We start from the raw sequence: 23,517 nt of genomic DNA, 5'->3' as shown, positions 1-23,517 counted from the left end.
GGCCTCAGTGTATTCTCTCCAGGGAGTGTCCTTAAGGCCCTTTCCCCGGTTAAGCTCAGAGCTCTCTATGCCCTACCATCTGCAGGGAAAACCCAGACACATGGCACCTCCTCTCTGTCCTTCCACTCTGCTCCATTAAAAAAAAAAAAAAAAAAAATTTTGTTCTCACAGAGGACCTTGAGACCTCAGGAGCCACCCCGGGTGTCATCTGACGCAGAGAGTCTGCGTGCGCCACTCTAAGTTGCACTGCTTTGGGCTGGTTTTTCGGTCAGTGAGTTGCCTCCAGCTCCTGGGGCCTGCCTCCGAGCACCTGGAACGTTCTGCTGTCCTGCTCTTTTCGCTCCAGTCAGGCCTGCTGGGCTCCAACACCAGCGCTAGCGCTGCAGGTGGCTCAGAGCAACACTGGGTCACAGGTGTCAGCCTTAGCTGGGAAACCGGCCTAACCTGCTTGTGGAAACAGATTGTGTGTTTATAAATTCTGTCCAGCCTCTCACACTGGACCCTGAGAAAGAAGAAGACACTCCTTGGGATTGTTGTTCTAACGTGTGTGTGTGTGTCCAAACACGACACTGTTTTTAATACACGAGCCAAAGGCTCAGCTTTGAATCATTTCGCGCTGGAGACTTTTAAGCCTCCGTTTGGTAGTGTCAAGGCAAATGCATGTCCCTCTGGTAGTATTTACCGGGATAACAAGTGTTAGACTTGAGGTAGGGTGGAATTATCTCGTGTCAATCGAGTATCTCCTCTTAGTTGAGTATCAAATGTGTTCCCGGGTTTGGATTAGACTCTGCACACACCATCTCATTCAGACTTCACATTTGCCTCTATTTCCCCTTTACATGAGAGAACAGGCCCAAGATGACCGTAGCTGGATTCAGATCTGATTCCTCTGCTCCAAGGCAGCTGCTCTTCTTAACACATCCCAGTGAAACTCAGACTTCTGTCTTTATGAGCAGCGACTTCTCAATATGCTTCCATCTCTTATTAGGGCTGAAGATCACTTCACCCTGTGGGAAGAGTAATGGAATGATGGGTTCAACCTGTTTGCTCAGCGTTACTAGAAGTGGGAAGTGGGTCCGGATCCATTCCGAAACCAAAGTCTTGGGAGGCCCTGGGCGTGGCTGCTTCATCCTGATTGGGTGTCTGGGACCTTTCCAGGGCTGGTTCTTCAGCAGATTTCCAGCCCAGATGCCAGCAGGGAGACAGATGACCTGCCGCGGCAGGGAGGTGGGTTGCCTCGGGAGCTCCAATGCCCCTGTCAGGACACCACGGGGCCCTTAGGCCATGAGAGGACAACTGTCTGTGTAAAGCTCTGCGATGGTGGCCAGCCCCAAGTGCAGGTGTGGCTGCTCCACATGGTGGGAAACCGGACTCAGCAGGAGGATTCCCAGGCTTCCCCGGTTCTGGGGGCCCGATGAGGGCCAGGGCACCCCCCTGCAGCTGCATGACTGCAGCTGTGACCCAGCACATGGTTGGTGCCTGACTGCTCATTGGCAGAGCCGCCTGGCGGGGGGGGGGGCGGCGGCGGGGGGGGGGGGGGGCGTGGGCGTGGGCTGATCCACAGGTCCCTGCCCTTCACCTGCCTTTAGAGCCGCCACTTCCCTCCCATGCACTTGGTCCCTGGGCAGCCCCTCAACCCTGAAGGGCTGATGAGCTTTCCTGTCCGCAGCGTCCGTGCTGATGACAGCTGGTTGCTGGGGGAGCTGTTTCACGGTGCAGTTGTCTCTTGTCCCTCTGCTGCCCGGGGTCCTGCCCCACGCAGCCCTGCCTGGACAATCTCTGGGATTCACAAGGGACTTGATTTTGCATTTCCTTTGGCATTTTGTTCCAAACTCACCTACATGTTCAGAGACCTTCCAGAACATAAGCTGCTGGAGTTCCTTCTCCAGACCTTGCTGGCTCTGTGCCCTTGCCCTGTCTTGCATTTGACTGCAGTTTTGGTAACCTGGCTTCTCCCTCCAGTGACCCCACAGCCCCACCTGCCCGGGGCACTGCTGCCTCTCCCCTCCCAGTTCTACCAGTCTGAGCTGTGTCCCAGGCCATGTGCAGGTAACACTACCTGCAGTGTGGTTTTCAGGACTTTCCTCTTGGTGACACAGAGTGGAGCACATGGCAGGAAAGGGACTCTCAAGCATCATGGGGCATTGTTTCTAGAACCTCCCCAAGTTCTCAGCCTTGGTCATTGTTGGTGGATCTAGAATCAATAAACTATCTCTTATTCCCCAAAGCGGGGCTCAGCTGACATCCCCTACCTCTGGCCTGGGTCACACTGATCCCTTTCCCCATGAAGCCTTCAGAACCTATAGCTGTACTGTTGAGCAATGCCACCTTAGGACACTTCCTCCCACCTATGCACATGTACCTGGAGATGAAGGGAGTCCTTGAAGCTGGGATATATTTAAATGCTGCAAAACACACTCCCTTCCCGCCGTCTTCATACTATCCTCCTCACATCAGCCACCAGCCCCTTTTCATGTGGCACCAGTGGCTCCAGAAGATAAGGGCTCCTCCCAGTCAGCTGGATCCAGGCCACAGCGATGCAGTCTCCACCATCTGGCTGGACATCATTTTGATCCCTACCGCCTCTGGGATTTTGTTCTTATAGATCAGATGGGCTTTCTCTGTGTTCCGGTCCCCCTTCGGTTTTCTAATCAGGTTGTAAGTCAGTTATTTAGTCCTCCCCTCCTGACCCTCTCCACCCCCCCCCCCCCCCACAGCCTACAGCATTGGTCCAGTGTTCTGGGCAACGTTCCATGAGTTTTGCTTACATCTTTGAGTGTTTCCACTCCTATATCTTGTGCTGACTCCTGCAGCCCTGATGACCTCTCCCCACTCTGAACTCCTGCCACCTGTGTGACTAGGTGTTACTGCATCACTTAGCTTTGGTGGCTGCATCCTCAGGGTGGGCCCAATCACATCCCTTCTTTGTTCTTAAAAGGAGCCATTTTGAACTCCATTCTGTTGGTCTCCATGGGTGTGACAACAGTCAAGCTCCCCCCACCAGGCCCAGCCCCTTAGACCTGCTCTCTAGTTGTGTTGGCATAGCTCTTGGGCTCTTCGGAAGCCTCTGTAGCAAGACAGGCTCTTAGGGCTTACCTGCCTGCTCCCCATGCTCAGCCATAGTCATGCTCCCGTTCACCAGCCAGTTCAGCCAACACCTAGTTATTGGCATCTACATGTTCCAGGCATTGTGTTGGGTACCAGGATGGGGAGAGGGTGGCAAAGACCTCTCCGTTTGATGAAAGGATCGGGGTAGATGAATACCTGGATAGTCATGATGTTATGTGGTCAGCCCCTAGGGATAAGACGACTGCTAAGCCCTGGAGAGCCTTTGTGCAAATGAGGAAAAGGAGTCCTCCCAGGCAGACCCAGCCCCTCAGGTATGTGGCTTGAGAAGCAGAACGTGGGCTGGGTTTCAGCTCCTACTCTTCATCTCAGCCAGTGCCCTTGACCTGCAGGAAGAGCATGTCAGGGGCAGGAACTGAGGCAGGAACAGGTGGACTGCACAAGGTGTTCTGTTTGGGAGCCTCAGCAGTGGTATTGCTGGGGCGGAAAGCTCCAGGAAGAAAGTGGCAGGAGCCTAATGAAGCCAGAGGGGGCCGGGCCCTGGGGGCAGGGTGGACAGGGAGGCTGCAGGCTGAGCCAGAGGCTTGGCCTTGAACTTTCATTCAGGGTGTGGGAGCCCCGTGGATAGGTTTTAAGAAGGGCTGTAGTCAGACTTGTAACTTGGACAGCCATCTGGTTGGAGGGATTTGCCATCATCCAGGGGACAGTTGAAGAGGGCTGATGTGATAGTGGCTCCTGTGATAGCAGTAGAAGGACTGAAGTTGCCTGCTCCTGATGATGCTGGCAGTAAAGGCGGGCAAGGACCCGTCCCAGGTCCTTGGGACCCCTCCAAACGACAGGTGCACAGGGAATGGAGGGTTCTCCTTCCCCACACTCCCCTTTATTATCTCTGTTCCGAAGATGTCCTCTCTGCTCTCTGATGGTGAGGACGGGGTGCAGGGGGGTACCCACCCCGTGGGACATCTCCTTGGAACATCCCTGGAATAAACCAGCAGGAGAAATGGAGGACAGAGGGCATGGCCAAGCCAACTGAATTCCCAGTAAAAGATTAATGGCAGGGACAAGTTCATTTTCAGGAAAGTGAGAAAGGAATCGTGTCTCACATTGGCTCTCCCCAAGGAGGGCTCTAAGAGGAAGCACCTTTGACTTAACGTGTTGTTTTACGAAATCTACACCTGAGCCCTGAGAAAGTAGACCTCACTCTGCATTTATAGCAACGACACTATTTTCAATCAGATTAATCTGTTTCTCAGTAGCAATTTGATTGTCTATTGCCTATTTTAAGAATTTCCAAAAGTCTCTTTCTCTTGTATGAGCTTTTGTTTCTCCTTCCAATGCTTGTGCCTAGTTTTAGTGTAGCAAACTGCCTTATTTTTAAATAGGGCATTTCTCCTGGGTGGGTGTGTTGTTGTTGTTGTTGTTGTTTAAGACTCTTCAAATAGCAAAGATCTTTTGACCAGAGGAAGGGCAGGCTGCTACTCTTACAGTTGATTTTTCTAACAGCTTCGTTAAGGGATAATTTCTTCCAGTTGCTATAAGAATGTTCTGCAGATACAAATCTGGCTTTGTTTTGCAGTGGAATCTAAGAAAGAAATAGCAAAATAAGCTGCCTTCTGAATAGCACTCGTTGTCCACCACTGTCTATTTATCGGCACCTTCGAAGTTTAGATCTTAATGCCAGAGGCACTTTGTCCGTGAATGCAAGCCAAACCATCACTTATTGTGTAAATGGAAGAAATGGTCTTGAGTGGTGCGAATTTTTACAGCTGAGATTACAAGACGACCCTTGTCCCTTATTTTAGGGTCATTCAAGGTTCTTGTTGGTAGGAGGTTCTTTTCATTTCCCACAGCCTTATTCCTTGGAGGTGGGGGTGGGGATGCTGATGGTGGTAGCTGAGGCACTGGGGGGTGACACTGTTCTCTCTGTGTTGGAGACACACTCAGCAGGGGGCTGTGTGGAGCCAGGAGGGTGGTGACAAGAGCTGTGAGCCGGGTCAGTCCATTTGCAGTTGCCCGATTTCACAGGCATCATGCCTCTCTCCCATGGGCTGACCGTTCAGTTTTACTCTTGGCATCCAGAAAATACTGTGAGCAGTGATGAAAACCTGTGCCTCCCCTTCCTCAAAAAGGTGTAAAGGAGCTGTTTCTCACCAGGATCACAGCTCTATCAATATTCTGGAGGGAAGGAAAGGAAGGAGGGAAGGTGGGAGCGAGGAGGGAAGAGGAAGAGGGGGATGGACAAAAGGAAAGAAAAGGTTTGGGAAACTGTATTTTCAGCTGGTGTTAGGGTTCAGGGGACCTGGACCTTCTGTGTCCTTGACAAAGTTTCCTAAAACAGAAGTGTTTATGTTTCACAGAGCAGGATTAATAGAGATGAGGATGGAAACGGATCATTTTGTGAAATCGCACCTGTGCTACTTTGAGGGCCCTGGTGCATCTGTCCCCTCATGCTGCCACCTTTAGAGAGCAGACATCCATGGAATGGCCCAGCGCAAGGCTTAGATTACTGAGATGGTGCACGCTTCCCCCACCAAATTGCATGCTAGCCAGTATCTTGTTTCTCGGCACACGCGTGTCATGTCCCTGGTGCCTAGAATAATGGCCAGCCCTCCGCAGGAGCTTCATGAATGTGTGTTCATGAGTGAACAATCTTCTCTGAGAGAGGAGAGAGCGTGTGAGCATGTGACTACCAGAGCTCTCTCTCTTCTGGTGGAGGAAGTCAGACTTGAGCGCTAAGGTTTTCTTAGAGTTCCCCAGCTCGCCACAGCCCTGGGACTTTACCCAGGTAGGTGGTGGAGACTTTCAGGGGGTTAGAGTCTGACATCATGGGTAGGTTTTCTTTTGACATCATGGGTAGGTTTTCTGGAAAGGAAGATGGATCACAGGCTCCAGCAGACTCTTCCCCAGCAGACTGGAGTTCAGAGGGCAAACATGAGGTCACCTAGGGGGCTGCATGGGCCCAGGGCCCCAAGTTCTGACCATGCTCTCTCCTCTGTACCATACTGTCTCCCAGCAGTTGCTCCCACACCTTCTTCTTATGGATTTAAGTCACAAGGTAGCCCTTCGCAGTAGAGATTTCAACAGATGTCCAGTTTGGGGCAAGGCTTGGAGGGAGAGGTCTTGATTGGCCCCCTCCTGGCTCACTGCTGGAAGCCATTTGACGACATCTGCATTCTGTTTTCAGTGGTTAGAAGCGTGTGGGCACCTAGGTGATGCCCCAGGATGCTTAGTAATGGGGGTTGATGGACTTCCAAAAGATGGCAGGAGACTCACTGAGAGGCCCTACGGGAAGGGGAATAAATTCGAGGAGGAAGAGAAGCCCAGGAAGCCTCTAGGAGAATAAGAGAAGGATGTGGTGGAGGAGGTGTGGGGCCCCCCAGTACAGGGGAGGTGGGAGGAGGAGGAACAGAAGGAGAAAAGCTTGAAGGCAAGGAGAAAACTGAGTCTTTGATCTTGCATAGCCTCTGGTTAATCCCATCTTGTCAAGGCAGGTCAGTTTCCCCAGGCCACTTGCATGCATCTGGGTTAGAGAGGAAAGATCTTGGCTAGGAAATTGCTGCCCTTAGATATTTTGGAAGTTTTGCTCTGTTTATCCTGTTCAGTTGATCTTGAAAAGACATGTTTCAGGGAAAGCTGGTCTTTCTGGGATGCAAAGCAGGATAGCCCAGTGGAGAACAGTATAGACCATGGAGCCAGACCGCGGAGAGCATCCATGTGGATGAGGTGTGGGGCTGTGTATATTTCTTGACCAATTTCTGCACGTTTAAAATGGGGAGCACTAGTACCTTTGCCCTACGGTGGTTGCACAGGTCAGGTTTAAGTGTCAGAGTTCATGCCTGGCACATAGTAAATGAGGTGTGAGGGTGGGCTCTTATTACTTAACTTGATCTCTTTGGCTGCCTCTATCATCAGTCTGGCGGGCTGTGAGGAAGGACTATGTCCTGGGCTTGTCTGTTACCCACCATTAGCCCCTACATCCCACCATCCTGGTAAGCATCAGCCACATAAGCCTTACAGGGAAAGCAATAATGATCCTTATTTTTTTTTTTTTTTAAAGATTTTTTACTTATTTCTTTAAGAGCGAGAGAGAGCAAGCAGGAGGGGGACAGGGTGTCAGGGGCAGACAGAGAGGAGAAGCAGACTCCCTGCTGAGCACAGAGCCCGAAATGGGGCTCCACCCCAGGACCCTGAGATCATGACCTGAGCCAAAGGCAGATGCCTAACTGACTGAGCTGCCCATGTGCCACGTGATAATGATCTTTACAGATTCCACTTTTACTGCTCTCCCTCATGACCTTAGGCTGCATGCTTTCCCCCAGTGTTCAGCCTATTTATTATTTTCTTTTTCTTAACAGATAAAATAAAGTTCTGTTTTGGAGCACCTGGCTGGCTCAGTCAGTGGAGCATGCAATTCTTGATCAAGGGGTCTTGAGTTGGAGCCCAAGTTGGGTGTAGAGACGACTTAAAACAAAAATGCTTTAGTTCCATTTCAGTGAGATTTCAAACCCCCTAAATAACAGAACGTTAGTAGAAATAGATACTGGCTGCTTCATTTACAAGGTAAAGGAAACAAGAAAGCTGTAAGGAGCCGTTGGTGGTGAAATTCTTTTTGAGATAACAGGACAATGAGACACTTTTATCTCATGCAAAACCTCTGTGACAGTGTGTGAGGTGCACTCTCAATTGGCCAGGAAACCAAACAAGTCTTAGCAAGTAGGGCTGGGAGTCAGTGCCAGCAAACCTGAGTACAAGCATCCACTCCATTTCCAGTAGGCTGTGTCTCAAGATATGTCATCTTGGGCGTGTATGTCTCCTTTGGTCCTAATAGTGTATCAGGTTGTGTGGAAATTTTCTATTGCAACAAATGTGACTAACTGGTACAAGTGCTGTCCTGCCATTTATTGCATCTGGAGTGAGCAGGGCAGTCTGGGGTGCAGTAGTAACCTATGTTACTACTGTATGCTGTGTAACAGCATTTCCTTAGCTCATGAGTCTGTGACTGGCAATTTGCTCTGGGCTCAGCCAGACAGTTCTTCTGCTGACCTTGGCTGGGCTTCCTTATGCATCTGTGGTCAGCTGCTGCCCCTTCAGCACTGACGCGCCAGCGAGGGACTTACTGGTCTTGGATGGTTTTCCTCACATGTCAGGTATCCGTGCACTGCTGGCAGGAGCACCTCGGTTCTGCTGCATGTGGTTTGACACCCTTTGTCAGGCTAGCTCAGATCTGTTCTGGGGGTGGCAATGTTTCAAGAGCAACAGGAGAGCAAACCCCAGTGTGCAAGTGCTTTTCAAGTCTCTGCTTGGGTGAAGTGTGCAAGTGTCCCGCTGTCAGAGCAAGTCAGTCGGGAGGCGGTGTGCAAGGGCACATCCAAGGAGCAAGGACGAAGGAAGGACATGTTTTGAGGTCACTTTTGAGATTCTATCACATGGGGAAAAGATCTTTGTCCTTAGAGTCAGGAAACCAGCCTTAAAGTTTTATTTCTGCCTCTGCTTGTGAGTAACTTTAGACAAGGTATCATCCCTTTGTCCTTTAGGCAAGTTCTCGGAGGGTTTTGCATTTTATACAACTCTAGGACACCTTGCATCTTATGATGATGGAACAACTCCTGAGCTTCTCCAGGGTAGAAGTCACAGTAATTTTTTTTTGTTACAGAATTTATTTATTTATTTATTTATTTATTTATTTATTTGAGAGTGCGCGCGTGCACGCACATGAATAAGGGGAGGGGCAGAGGGAGAGAGAGAAGAGAGAAGAGAGAAAATCTCAAGCAGACTCCATACTGAGTAGGAAGCCTGGCCAGGGGCTTGATCTCATGACCCTGATTTTATGACCTGAGCCGAAACCAAGAGTCGGTTGCTCAGCCGACTGCGCCCCCCAGGCGTCACCCCCCCAGTCATGTTCAGTGTTATTCTCTCTTCTCCAGTGCTCCTGCCTTGTAGAATTTCATTCTTAGTACAAAATAAGGGATTTAAACATGTTTTTTGAATAAATAAATGAACTTCTTATATTTAGAGTCAGATGATTAGGTTAGATGATTCTCCAAAATTCTTTCTGGCATGGTTTTCTAGGAAAAGAACAGAATATTTCCACTGAGTATAGATCAGAAGGGCTAACTTTTTGTTCAGGCAATGGAGCACCAAAGTCCAGATGTGTCCCCGAAGGAGCTGGTAAAACCTAGATTAAGAATATTCCTTCTAGGTAATCTCCTGAGATACTTGATCACAGTGTTGTAGCCAATTTAACTTGGAGGTGAGATTCTGTATGTGAAAACGCATATATGAGTGGGGCCTGCAGGACGGCAGAAAGAGTTTTCCATTTTTAGCATCAAAGTCAGAGGGGACACCAGGATCTGGACATGAGGACGGCCTCCTTGTTTGATGTGGGAGATGATTCAGCAGTATTAACTGAGCTCCAGATGTAAGCTCAGTGGCTTGCTAGACAGCATTGGAGAGTCCACGGTACGGCCCAGAGACTCGGGCCTGTTTGAGTGCGCACCTCCGATGCCACAAGTTCCTTCTGAACACCTTGCATGAGTGTACCCCATTCTAGTTTGGCGGTACAGAAATGAAGTGGCTCTGTCTCTGCCTTCAAAGACACCTGTGCACATGTATTGAGGCAGTTCTAGGCACTGTGGGAGTTTGTGGGGGCCATGCACCCTGTTTGGGGATTTCAGAGGAAAGTGTAGGTGGTGACTTTAAGCTGTCTTTTGAAGGTGGAAAGAGACAGTCCAGGTGGGAGGGAGCGCTTTTGTACAGGCATGGAGGTATGCTCTGAAAATGGCAGGTGTTCTTCAGAAACTGTAGCCTAAAGCAGAAGATGAAGATGGAATGGTTTGTTTGGGAGTCTGGATATGAATGGCTACTGTGCCTACTGGCTAAGGATACCACAGCAGAATACCACAGACCCAGTGGTAGAAACAACAGAAATTTATATTCTCACAGTCCTGGAGATTGGAAGTCTAAGACCAAGTGCTGGTATCCTGGTTCCTGTTGAGAGCTCTCTTCTTGGCTTGTAGGCGGCCACTTTCATGCTTTATCTTCACGTGGTCTTCCTTCTATGTGTGCGCATTCCTGGTGTCTCTCTTCTTATAAGGGCACCAGTCCTACTGGATTAGGGCCCCATCCTTATGATCTCATGGAACCTGAATTACCTTCCTAAGAACCTTATCTCTAAATACACTTATACTGGAAGTTAGGGCTTCAACATATAAATTCTGGGGGGATGCAATTGTAACAGCTGTATTTGCCATGCTAAGGGATTTGGGTCTTATTGTGTGGGCCGTGTGGGAACCATTATAGAGACAGAGATTCAGTGAACGTGGTTATTGTTTACCATCTAGTACATTCAGAGCAACTGGAAAATCTTCCATGGCTGAATTTGGATGTGGATCCTAGCTTTTCACATTTTTGCTTCTCTGTGGTTTCATGGTGGAGGCCTCAGCCTGTCTGAAGTTGCTGTGGATTCATCCTTCTCCTTGATATGTACTACCTAAGACCTTCTAGTCTCAGCTGACCCCATTGGCCAGCTGGCTCAGACATAGGAGTGGGAGCAGGCCAGGGATAAACTCTGTCTTTACAGAGTCAGGGCACTGTACAGAGCCAGTATTTTACCCTCTCTGTAGCCATTCCTGCTTCTTCTTTACTGATTGCTGTCCCCAGGGGTACAATTCATGATTGCTTTCTATCAGCAGCAACTATTCCATTCTCCTTACCCAGGGTCATTTGCAGCCAGGGCTGGCTATAGGCCCGGTCTTCCATCTATGACACAAGAAAAAGCAGGGCAAATTAAACCTAAAGCAAGCAGAAGGAAGGAAATAATAAAGATCACAGCAGAAACAAATAAATTAGAGAGTAGAAAAACAAATAGATAAAATAAACGAGTTCAAATTTGGGGTGTTTAAAAAGATCAGCAAAAGTGACTGATCTTTAGCTAGACTGATCAAGAAAGAGAAGACTTGAATGGCGAGGATCAGATATGAAAGAGGGACCATTACCAATCTTTCATGATTACAAAAGATTGTAGACGAATACTATGAACAATTGTCTGCTGATCAATCAGATAACTTAGGTGAAGTGGACTAATTTCTAGAAAGATGCAAACTCCTGAAACTGACCTGAGAGAAATAGAAAATCTGAATCAACTTACAAGAGACTGAATTAGTAAGTGGAAAACTACCCACAAAGAGAAGCCCAGGCCCAGGTGGCTTCACTGTTGAAATCTACCAAGCATGTAAAGAATGAATATCAATTCTTCACATAACTTTCTAAGAGAAGATGAAATATTTCTTGTTCTAAGTGGCTAGTATCACCGGGATACCAAAAGCAAACAAAGACATACAATAACATAAAATAAACAGGGGTGCCTGGGTGGCTCAATTGGTTAAGCACCTGCCTTCAGCTCAGGTCATGATCCCAGGGTCCTGGGATTGAGCCCCACATTGGGCTCCCTGCTCAGTGGAGAGCCTGCTTCTCCCTCCCCCGTGGGCCCCTCTCCATGCCTGGTTCTCTCTCTGTCTCAAATAAATAAATAAATAAATAAATAAATAAATAAATAAATAAATAAACTTAAAAAAAAAAGAAAACAAAAAAAAACTATAAGCCAATATTTCATATGCATATAGATGCAAAAATCTTCAGTAAAATACTTGCAAATGGAACCCAGCACCATTACACAGAATTATGCACCATTACCAAGGGAGGTTTATCCCCAGAATGCAAGGGTGGTTTAATATCTGAAAAGTAATTACTGTAACACACCATATTGATAGAATAAAGAAAAAAGATAATCAAAAATATGTAGGAAGGGCAGCCCCAGTGGCGCAGCAGTTTAGCGCTGCCTGCAGCCCGGGGTGTGATCCCGGAGACCGGGGATTGAGTCCCACATCAGGCTCCCTGCATGGAGCCTGCTTCTCCCTCTGCCTGTGTCTCTGCCTCTCTCTCTCTCTCTCTCTCTCTCTCTGCATAAATAAATAAATATATTTAAAAAATATGTAGGAAAAGTAGTTGATAAAATCCAGCACACTCTCATGATGAAAATCTGTAACCAACTAGAAGGGACTTTCCTTCTAGTTGGTGAAGGACAAACTAGCATCAGACTCAATGATGAAAGATGATATGCTTTTCCCTAAGGTCAGGAACAAGATGAGAATGGCCATCTCCTCACTGCTCTTCAGCAGTGTATTGGAGGATCTAGTCAGGGCGGACAGGCAAGAAAAGGAAATAAAAGGCATCCAGGTTGGAAAGGAAGAAATCAAACTATATTTGCAGATGACATGATCTTGTATATGGAAAATCCTAAGGAATCCACTAAAAAACCATAAATGCATGCGACAAGGTTGCAAGATACAGGCTGAATAGACACAAATCAGCTGAATTTCTACACACTTGGAGTGAACAATCGGAAAATGAAATTAAGAAAACAACTCCATCTACAAGAGTATCCAAGAGAGTAGAAACACTTAGGCCTAAATTGAACAAAAGAAATGTAAAATTTAGGGCAGCCTGGGTGGCTTAGCTTAGCAGGATCCGCCTTCGGCCCAGGGCGTGATCCTGGAGACCTGGGATTGAGTCCCATGTCAGGCTCCCTGCATGGAGCCTGCTTCTCCCTCTGCCTGTGTCTCTCGCTGTGTGTCTCTCATGAATAAATAAATAAAATCTTTTTTAAAAAATGTGAAATTTATATTCTGGAAACTGCAAAACATTCTCAGGGAAATTAAAGAAAATCCAAACTAGTAGAAAATATCAATGGACTAGAAGAAAATATTGTTAAGATGGCAATACTCCCCAAATTGATCAACAGATTTAGGGCAATCTCTATCAGAATCCCAGGTGGCTTCTTTCTAGAAAAAGCACAAGTAACAAAAGAAAAAATTGATAAGTTGGACTTCATCAGAATTTCAAAGCTTTGTGCTTCAAAGTACACTCTTAAGAAAGTGAATAGAATTAGGAGAAAATATTTACAAATCATCTATCTTATAAGGGAATTGTATCTAAAATATAAAAAGAACACTTACAACTCTTGAAAAAAGGCAAATGACCCAATTAAAAAATGGGCAAAGACCTGAAAACATGTGACTAAATGGCCAATGGGCACATGAAAAGATGCTGACCATCAGTTGTCATCAGGGACATGTGAGTCAAAACCACATGGGCTATCACTTCACACCCACGAGGGTGGCTAGAATTTAAAAGACAGTAACAACTATTGGCGAGTGGAAAAATCGGGATCCTCACACACTGCTGGAGGGAATTTAAATGGTGCAGCCAGGTTGGAAAAACAGTCTGACAGTTATTCAGAGGTAAAATGCAGTTACCGTATGACCCACCTGTTCCATTCCCAGTTATATACAAAGGCGACTGAAAATGTAGGTTCACCTAAACACTTGTACATGAATACTCATAGCAGCATTATTCCTAATAGTCAAAATGTAGGAACAATCCAAATGTCTGTCAGCTAATGAATGGATGAACAAAATGTAGCATATCTAGACAGTGGAATATTATTTGGGCATAGAAAGGAATAAAATACTGATACATAGGACAACAGCAGCCTAGTCACCAAAGACCACAGATTATATGATTATATGATTATATTATATGATTTCACTTATACAAAGTATCCAGCATAGGCAAATCTACTGAGAAAGTAGATTAGTGAAGTAGATTAGTGATTCTCGAGAGCTGGAGTGGAGGTCGGGGAAGTAAGGGGTGATAGTTAATGAGTGTAGGGTTTCTTTTTTGGGTCAATGAAAATGTTCTAAGATCGATTATGGTGATGCTTGCATTATTGTGTGAATATATTAAAAAGTGTTGAATTTTACACTTTATGAGTGAATTGTATGGTCTGTGAATTACATCTTAATAAACCTGTTACCAAAAAATGCAAATACCTAGGGAAATGAGTTAAGGAACATTATGCAAATATTTTAAGTGATGTTTACCATAAAAATCCAATAGTAGGGAAAGTTGTTTAGGAGATAACGATACATGGGAATAACAATACAAAACTGTGAACTCAGCCATATTAAAAATATCATCATGGAAAAACGACTAGGAATATGAATTGCAGTCATTGCTAGGTTGTGGAATTGTGATGGGCAATTTTCATTCTATTCTTCAGACTTTTCTTGTTTTCTTCACATTTTCTAAAAGAAGCAGTTTGTGAGAAGGCTGTGGAGGACTTCAAAACTGAACCAGGTCTTGAAGGGTGATAGATCTGAACAAAGAGGAAAATATGACCCTGGCAGGACTGGGTAGCCTCACAAGGCATAGTGTGGACAGAGAAAATGGCTGGAGCCCTGAAGGACAAGGCTCTAAAGGCAGGTGGCTGTCCCATTGGGAAGGGCTCATGTGCCTTGTTTGGACTCTAACTTGCAGGCAGCGAGGAGGCTCTGAGACTCCCTTGTTGGGAAACGGTGGGAGTTAATACAGGGAGAAGAGTGGAGACTGCTGCTGAGACATCCATAGCAGATCCAGCAGCAGGAAGTATGTAGAGACCAAAAATAGTAGGTAGTCAGAGAGCACTGTCGTCACAGGGGGAACAGCAGGCCCCTGGCTTTGGCCCCTGTGGACAAGCAGCTGGCCTGAGAGTCCCCTCTCCCCAGCTTGGGTGGAATCAGCCACAAAGTGTGGAGATTGAGGAGACATAACTCCACCATGACATTCCTTCCTCTTCCTTTTTTTAAAGATTTTATTTATTTATTAGAAAGAGAGAGAGTATGAATGGGGGAGGCACAGAGGAAGGAGAAGTAGACTCCTTGTTGAGCAGGGAGCCCAATGTGGGGCTCAATCCCAGGACCCTGGGATCATGACCTGAGCCAAAGGCAGATGCTTAACGGACTGAGCCACCCAGGCGTCCCATGGCACTCCTTATAGCTCTTCTGAAAATGATTTGGAGACTCCCAGAGAGAGGGGTGTTGGATGTCAGTAGGCCCCTGGCTTTCATGCCTCAGAGAGAAAGCCTGCATGTCCTGCAGCATCTGTGAGGGAAGAGACAAACATGTAGCTATAACTGTCCATCCATGCAGCCAGCCACCCACCCTTCCATCCTCCCATCCATCCCCTCGTGCGTCCATCCATCTGTATGCCTCCATCATCCATCCGTCATCTATCTACCCATCAGATTCACTCAGCAAACATTCACTGAGCACCAACTTTGTGCCAGGCCTTTTGCTGGGCCTTGAGAGAGAGAGAAACCATTGAGACCCCATGGTCCCCGCCTTTGGAGGACCCACAGGACAGAGAGAAAGGCAGGAAGGCAAACCACTTGTACATGTGCCAAGGCCCAGTGGGATCTGGGCTCCAGGCCAGGTGCTTTGCTTGGAGAAGCTTAAGAGCTTCACCGAGTGTTCTCCCCTCACAGCCCCAGCTCATATCCTGCCTGGCTGTTGGGTGCATTCAGAACTCCACACACCACATCAAAGATGGGCATTGTCAGCTTCCATCTCGACTGGCACCCGCCAAGAGTTGGGGAGAGAGCCTGACTCATCTCTGTGGCTAAACCTAAAAGTGCAGCAGTGAACTTACTTGAACACTCTTTGAGCCCATATCATCTTTGGAAAGAGGAAGGAAACAGATCTACAGAAAGGTCCAAGCCTGAGTCTGATGCCTTGCTAGATACTTTTTTAGGCTTTATCTCCCTGAATCTCGTATCACTGTAGATGTTTAGAATCATCCCTGCTGCGTTATTGATTGAGAAACTGAGTCTCAGAGAGCTGCATGCTCATAAATGGCAGAACCAGCATCTGAACCAATATGTTTCCTTTAACAGCTGCCTAACATGCAGCTCTGCCTCATGAAACCCTTCCAGAGCCATTCCTATAATCCCACCATGTGCATAGGTCCTATTCAGTGTTCACCATGACCCATGGAGGTAGGGATGATGATCCCATTTTACAGACAAAAAGATTGAGGCTCAGAAGGCCACAGTGGCTCTGATGAAGTCCCACGGTGGGATGACTGGTCTGTTGTGTGAGCCCATGGTCCATGGTCCATCTACCCCCTCCCGCCACACCCCACAGATGTCCAACTCCAGCGTGTGCTCTAATCAGGCCAGCCTGGCTGCAGCTGCCTGTTAGGATCATAGCTCAGAAGCCTCATGGTGCCTGCAAAATTGTGACTGTTTCCCTTAAATCCATCACTGTGTGCCTGTCTCACCTCTCCTGCATTCTCAATAAACGATCTCCTGATCGTTTATTGCCATCCGTTTGGCATTTCACCACCCAAAAGAACTTAGAGCCATCTGCATACTTGGAAAGTTCATGCTGTTCTCCTTCCAGGAAAAAAAAAAAAAGTGTTACATAAGATGGAGCCCAGCACACTGGTATAGGAAGGTCGGGGAGCCTGTTTCTGATTAAAAAATCTACTACCTCCACTCGCTGTTTTCTGCTTCATCCAGGTCCAAAACCACATCACAGTGGTCTCTTTAAATATTTTCCCTTGCAAAGCCTTTAAGAAAAATCGAAATGTTATCCCCATGCCCACATAGAAATCCTTTCTCTCCAAGGTCTCCTTTGGGTTCTGTGAGGAGAAGCTTCTTCCAGAGAAATCTCGGGCCTTCCTCCTGGCAGTCAGCGCTGGCCACTTTGTCCTTTGGGTGGTGATAGGGGACATCTCTGGGGGCTGAAGATCCCTGTGGACCCTCTCCAGGGTTATTGGCTGGCTGGCCCAACTCTTGCCATTTCTCCCTCATAGAACAGGCTCTTCCTCCACTCATTCACCTTAGTCATTTCATTTTGTGGTTGTACATAAAATGAAGACATTGAGTAATTAAGGGAAAGCAGAAAGCTAGGACACGTGACCACCACAGGACAATCATGTTAACAGTCACAGACTCTGAGAAGTTGGGAAGCATTCTAAGGATGATCTAGTTCTACCCCCGTGGCTCTACAGATGGGGGAACTGAGGCACAGGGAGTTAGGGTCATGCATTCCCTCTCAGAGAGGTAGGCGGCAGTGACAGGTGTTGGGGAGTCTGAGCTGAGTGAGCCAAGGTCCTGGTTCCCAGGGAAGCCAGAAGTCGGCTGGCAAGCAAGAAAACAGTGGAGGGAGAGGTGACCAGTGGGGGGAATGTGGGTCAGGTGACAAGTCAGCAGAGGAATGGGCTTTGAGCTGGGTGGGGACTGGAACCTGCTGGCCAAGGACAGGGTGGGCCTGGAGCTCCCTCGGGGGCTTGCCTCACTGGGCACACAGCTTTTTGCTGCTTCTTCTTCCTTCCAAGACTACTTTGGAGGTTTGCCTCTCCTTTCTAGTCTCCAGTGAGTCCTCAGATGCTTCCCAGGCGCTGGGCAGGGCCCGGGGGCCCAGAGACCCCGTACAGTCCGGGCAGTTTTGCTGGCCCAGCACCGAGAAGGAGCTGCACGTCCTCCTCAGACCCGTGTCCCCCACACCTTGCTTGTTCACAGGCCACCTGTGGGATTTTCATGGCAGCCCTTTGAGTTGAATATGATTTCTTCATAGTCTTTGACTCACTTTCGTTTTCACTTCAAATCTATTTTAAGAGGTAACGTTATTCTAACTCAGGAAATAGAAAACCGGTATCAGATGCCATCAATAGCCGGAGAGACCACAGGAGAAAACCAAGCCATAGTGCTAAAACTGGGCTTGCCCCCCGGAACCCTGAGCCCGTGGCTTCTCTCTCTGTCCTGGAGATGGGCTCCTATTCGAGACCTTATTTAAGACAGATCAGGGCCTCAGAGCCCCTCCCTTCTGTACTCACAGACCAGAATAAATAACATTCTCCCCATGCGCTTCCATGCTATTTAAGGTGGTGTCATCCCACGTGCCACCAGCGTGGGCATCTCACAGGTTGAAAGCTTGTAACGTGGTACCTTGGCACCTCCAAGGTTCATTGCCCCAGTTACTAACTGTTGATGGTTTGTACTCTCCCTCCAGGAGACTGATGGTCTAGTTCTCAGCAATTTTTTTTTTCTGCACAGGTGTATACACACACCTGCAGTCAGGAGTCAGGCTCTGAATAAATGAGCATGCCTCCCCCCTTCCTGAATGGCACAGGCCAGCACAGCAAAACTGTCCCAGATGGCAGGAGCTCGCATGCAGCAGCCACCATGGGGAGTCTGGTTGGCACCTGGGAGGATGCTGGGGAGCCGAGGGTCCTCCCCTGGCACCTTCTGGGGCCTGCACCCCCGTCTTGGGAACTAGGGCAAATCCAGGCCCTTTACTTTGCTGTAAGAAAGAGACCCAGGCTTGGAAGACAGAGCCTGGAACTCCTTTGCACAGATGAGCCCAGTCAGTCGCACCAACATCTGGCCCCTTGGCCTGCCTTTTCTGGAATCGTGGGACAGCTGTGAAGCTCTTCATTAATGGACTGTCCTAAAAATCATGCCCTGTGCCTTCCAAAGACCATTAGTGATTTCCCAGAAGGCCTGTTCCAAATATTGATCTGGACGATGGCCTCCGAGGAGCCCTTTGGCACAAGGACCTATTCGGGGCTGGCCACCCCTGTGGCGGCCAGAAGAGGCCTCTGAAGAGACTGCGCATGTTAATGAAGGGTCTTAATCTCTTAGCCTTTTACAGAACTGCTTTGTGATGAAAAATAAATCATTCCTGGAGGTTGCATCCCTCTATGTGGAGGAAATTATTTTAAGGCAGGACAGACCTGGTGGGAGAGGAATAATCATTCTTTTTTTTTTTTTTTTTTTTTTTTAAGGAATAATCATTCTATAGAAGCTTCTGACTTCATTCGTATAAGGCAGTTAGTTACCTGTCTCACTGGCTCGGAATCGACAGGTTTCCTGAACCTCCAGGAAATCAGCGGAAGGGGGGAGAGGCTGATCGAGCTTAATTAGGGAAGCCAGAATGTCACTTCAGCTCCTTATTGGATTCTGAGCGCTAGAGCTGCCAGCTGCTGAGTGCCTCGGTGGGCCCCTCTGTGTGGTCGCTTTTGCATTTTATTGGCAGCAATCAGGCACTTAAGTTCTGGAGTCCTCTCCGACCAAACTCTGGCTGTCGCTCTCTGGATCTCGTCCATGCCATTGACACGCAGCACTGTCCAAGTTGGAGATGGAGCGTGGTGTTTGACTTCCCTGTATTGTGAAACCATGACCGCAGTTCAGCTGGCATCCAGCCCCTCATACAACAACAACAACAAAAGTACAATAGGAAAGGTCTTTTCCTTGTGCCTTTCCCGTATGCACACAGCAGCATTAGCTGTAGCCACCACCCTGTGTGTGACGTCCCTGGGACTTAGCTTTCTTATAACTGGAAATGTGTACATTTTGACCTCCTTCCTCGGTTCCCCCTTTTCTCTGGTGACCACAAGTCTGATCTCTTTTTTCTAGAAGTTTGGGTTTTTTTCTTTTTCTTTCTTAGCTTCCACATATGAGTGAGATGTTGCCGTATTTAGCTCAGTGCCCACCAAGTCTATCCATGTTATCACAAATGGCAGGATTAAATGATGTTCCATTGTGTTTGTAGATATATACACACCATGTCGTCTTTATCCATTCATCCATCGGCGGACTCTTAGGTTGCTTCCGTGTCTTGGCTATTGTGAATAATGCTGCAGTGAACATGGGTGGGGGGTGCAGATGTCTCTTCAACATACGTCTTCATTTCCTTTGGATATATTTCCAGAACTGGAATTTCTGGATCCTATGGGAGCTCTATTTTTAGCCTTACTGTTTTCCTTAGTGGCTGCACCAATTTCCATTCCCACCAACAGCACACGAGGTTCTGTTTTCTTGACATCCACTCCACCTGTTGTCACTTGTCTTTTTGAGATTAGCCATTCTGGGTGGTGTGAGGTAATAGCTCTTTGTATTTTCATTTGCATTTCCCTGATGACTGTGACATTGGACATCTTTTCATGCATCTCTCAGCCATTCATAATCTTCAGGAGTATGTTTCACCGGAGTCTTGAACCTAGTATCTAGTGTGATGAGTACTGTAGGAAGCAATTCTGTGTCATTAGGGATAAAGCAGAATGTCCTTCTGACCCTCCACCTTGACTGTTTTTCTCCAAAGTGCTTGACACAGCTCAGAATATGTTTATTTACTAAGTGTTCTGGCTCTGGCACTAGAATGAAATCCCCATAAGGGTAGAGACTTCATTTAATTCACATGTGTCCCTGATCCTCAATGAGTGCATGGCCCAGACAAAGTGCTCGAGAGCTCTGTTAGTGAAGAAATGAAGGGCTGAGAGTTGCGTGGGCATCAGGCTGATGGCAGGCAGTCCTTCTGTTCCCTTGTGTTGCATTATGGGTGTGATCATAGCAGCCTTCCAGGCTTGTGGGGCTTCATCTTTTCTCTCTCTCTCTCTCTCTCTTTCTATATATATATATATATTTTTTTTTTCTCTCTCTCTCTCTCTCTCTCCTTAATAGACGTTTGGGATGCCTGGGTGGCTCAGTGGTTGAGCATCTGCCTTCAGCTCAGGTCATGATCCCGGAATCCTGGGATCAAATCCTGCATCAGGGTTCCCACAGGGAGCCTGCTTCTCCCTCTGCCTATGTCTCCACCTCTCTCTGTGTCTCTCATGAATAAATAAATAAGATCTTTTTTAAATAATTAAAAAATAAAAATAGATGCTTTGGGGAATATTCCCGAACTTTGCATGCTTCTGAACTTTCCTCTGCAGTTCTTACCCCCATGCTTTTTAGGGTTCTTGCATTAAAATGGATGTGAGGACAGGAAAATCAGTTGTGGCAGGAAGATAATAGTTAACCACACAGGGGACCAACATAAAAGCTACTTCCTCTGGCACAGGATGACAGGCCCAGGGTGGCCTGGCTGAGGCTTTCTGAGTAGGAGAATATTTTGATGTGATAATGACAATAGCCAGCTTTGTTGTGCATATTTGATGTCATTTAATTCTCCCTGCAAGTCTTGTTGTTTCCCCATTTCCCAGAGGAGGAAACAGGGAAGACTTGCCCAAAGTCACAGAGTTAGGAAGGAAGAGAGTCTGGATCTGAACCCAGATCTGCTTGCTGCTGCACACCTGAGGGATGTTGGTAATGAGTCTGCATTTGTTACGGTACAGACTGAGCAATGTTTAAAAGAGACCTCCAAGCTTAGTGGCTTATCTAAGGTGAAGATATAGACTCCCCCTTCCTTACCAGTCTAGGGGTGAGTGGGCCAATTGGGCGGGTCGGTCTGCTTCACACGGTCATTCAGGGGCCCAGGTTTCCTTCCATCTCATTGCTCCACCACCTCTGTGTGTGGTCACATGACCAAAGCTGGGTCATTGCCGTTTCTGTCTTCTAGACCTGGGGAAGGAGGAAGAGAGTGAGTGTAAAACAAGCAAATTGTTTTAAAGTGGGTGTCGTGGAAATTACATGCATCACTTCCACTCATATTCCATTGGTGCAAATCAGTGATGTGGCCATACCTAGCTGCAGGGAAGCCTGGAGAAGATGGTCTCTGCCTGGGCAGCCTTGTGCCCAGGTTAGGTTCCATCACTCTGCCCCCTGATGGAGTTGGGGGCAGCCCATTTGCAGTCTGCCGTGAAGACCGTCGTCTCCTCTTTCGTGACCGTTAATGCTGGTCTGTTGTAAGGAGGTTGCTATGTATGTTCCTTATTGTCACGCAGGCATGTGGTCCTTTATTCATTTAATAAATGTTCTTAAGACCCTCTTCGGTGGGCAGCTCTGGGGTGAGCGGTTTGGGGGCCACCAGGAAGCGGGATTCACTGTTTCTCCTTGTGGCATAGTGAGGAGGTGAGACACCAGCCGTGAAGCACTGGGGAGCGGAGAGAGTGGATTCATGACTGCATTCATTCACTCCCATTTATTCACATGTGTGTCTTTCTAAGAAGGGACTGAGGTAGTGTAACTATAGCAATGGACAGTTGGCAAATGCTGTTGACACCCACCATCTCTTTCGTCTTCTCCCCCACCCTGGGAGACGCAGGGGCAGGTTCAGAGAAATCACATGACTGGTGGGGAATGGAGCCAGGGTTAGGAGCCAGGCCTGTAGGGGAGCATGGCGAAGTAGGCACAGCACAAATTCAAGGTCAGGTATATCCAAAGTCTAGTTCTGTCCCCTCTGCTAGCAAACAGCTCACTTCCTTGAGCCTTAGTGTCCTCATCTTTAGAAGTGGTGCTATGCTTTCTTATGTCAGAGAGCTACCCCTAAGAATCTCCTGGCAGAATGGATTAGTCTTTGGTTAAATAGATGCTTCCTAGGTATGTTTGTCCTTCTCTTCTGGCTTCTTTGGGGCATTTGATCTCTGACAGTTTGTCCTGCATGCTGGATGAGGTCCTGGGAATGCACTGGGAGAATGCTGAGGCCACAGACCCCGAGAAGCTGGGCAGGTGGCCCTGCCTGTCCCTCCCAGTCCTCGCTTCTCCGTGGGAGCTGTGTTGCTCTCCCATCCTGACCCTTGTTATCTGCGGCCCTTCTTTGGAACTGTTCCCACCTCCTACTTCTCTGTCCCAGATTTCTCTCGGTGCTCCCTGGCTTGGCCACATCATCCATGACCCTCAGCTCACTGTGGGAATGCTGACCACCTTCACACTCGCCAGGGCTCCGGTGGCCGGAGCATTCTGAGAGGACCCCAGAGCAGAGCCTGTAGAGTAAAGAGGCTAGGAGGGACAGGAGAGGGGCCAGCAAGGTGAGGGCCGAGGGGGGATGAGTCAGTGGTGGGAGCAGAGCAGTGGACGACTTTTGGCTGTGAACAATAGAAAGCTGGGGTTTGTGTCAGCACAGATTTGAGTGGGAGAGACTGGGGGCAGGGTGTTGAGCTAGAGGCTGTTACAAGCATCCGGGTCTGGGGTAGCACGAGCGGGGGTGGCAGCAGAGGGAATGGTGAGAACAAACAGGAGAGGGGTGGGCCCTGGAGGAGGGGCCTGTCTGAGGAGTTGGTCCTGGGACTCCGTGTCTGGGGCCAGCTGCTGGAGCCACAGGCATGGTCACAGGAGTGAGAATGAGGCAGGAGTCCAAACCAGGCCCTCAGAGCCAGAGGGGACCTGGGATGTGGAGCCTGAAGCCAGAGCGGGGAGCCCACAGAGATGAGTGTCCAGCATTCCAGGAATTCACCTTGGGCGCTAGTCTGACGCACACAGATCTGGTAAGGAATCCAGATCTGTCTTTTTATCTGAATCCAAACTTCCTTTCCCCCTAAGTTTAAACTAACCTATACTAGAAGGAATCCATTCTTCTCTAAACCTGATGAAATCCATCGGCGAACATAATGAGCAGCCATTCTGTGCCAGATGTTGTTCTGCATGATGGAAACGAGGGGAAATAGGGAGGCTGTCGTTTTCTGGCAGGAACAACAAGGGAACAGGTTATTGCAGCCCAGCATGATCAGAGACTGTGACACAGCTGAGCCCAGGGCTGTGGGAACCCAGTGGGAAGCCTGACTAATCCTGGCTCAGGGAACCGAAGGGAACTGTCACCCAGAAGGTCCCATTTGAATTGGGTGTTGCAGACTGAATAGGAGTTCATCGGCAGAGAGGAGGGAGAGAGGACTCCAGAATGTATGTGGTCATGG

At 48.1% G+C, this 23,517-nt stretch overlaps 1 protein-coding gene across 3 annotated transcripts in view; it reads left to right on the top strand.

Annotated features, from left to right (window-relative positions):
- MGLL (monoglyceride lipase) overlaps positions 1–23,517 on the top strand; it is a 114,586-nt gene that overhangs the window by 3,579 nt on the left and 87,490 nt on the right. Inside the window, exon 3 of one of the 3 annotated variants that reach the window (XM_038565462.1) lies at positions 3,293–3,380. The exons of the other annotated variants lie outside the window; for them this stretch is intronic. Coding sequence (XP_038421390.1) covers positions 3,293–3,380 — 88 coding nt within the window. The remainder of the gene's footprint in view (positions 1–3,292; positions 3,381–23,517) is intronic. 3 annotated transcript variants of the gene reach the window in all.

This window comes from Canis lupus, chromosome 20 (assembly GCF_011100685.1).
Source record: "Canis lupus familiaris isolate Mischka breed German Shepherd chromosome 20, alternate assembly UU_Cfam_GSD_1.0, whole genome shotgun sequence".
Lineage (NCBI taxonomy): Eukaryota > Metazoa > Chordata > Mammalia > Carnivora > Canidae > Canis > Canis lupus.
This window is presented reverse-complemented; position numbering and strand designations above follow the sequence as displayed.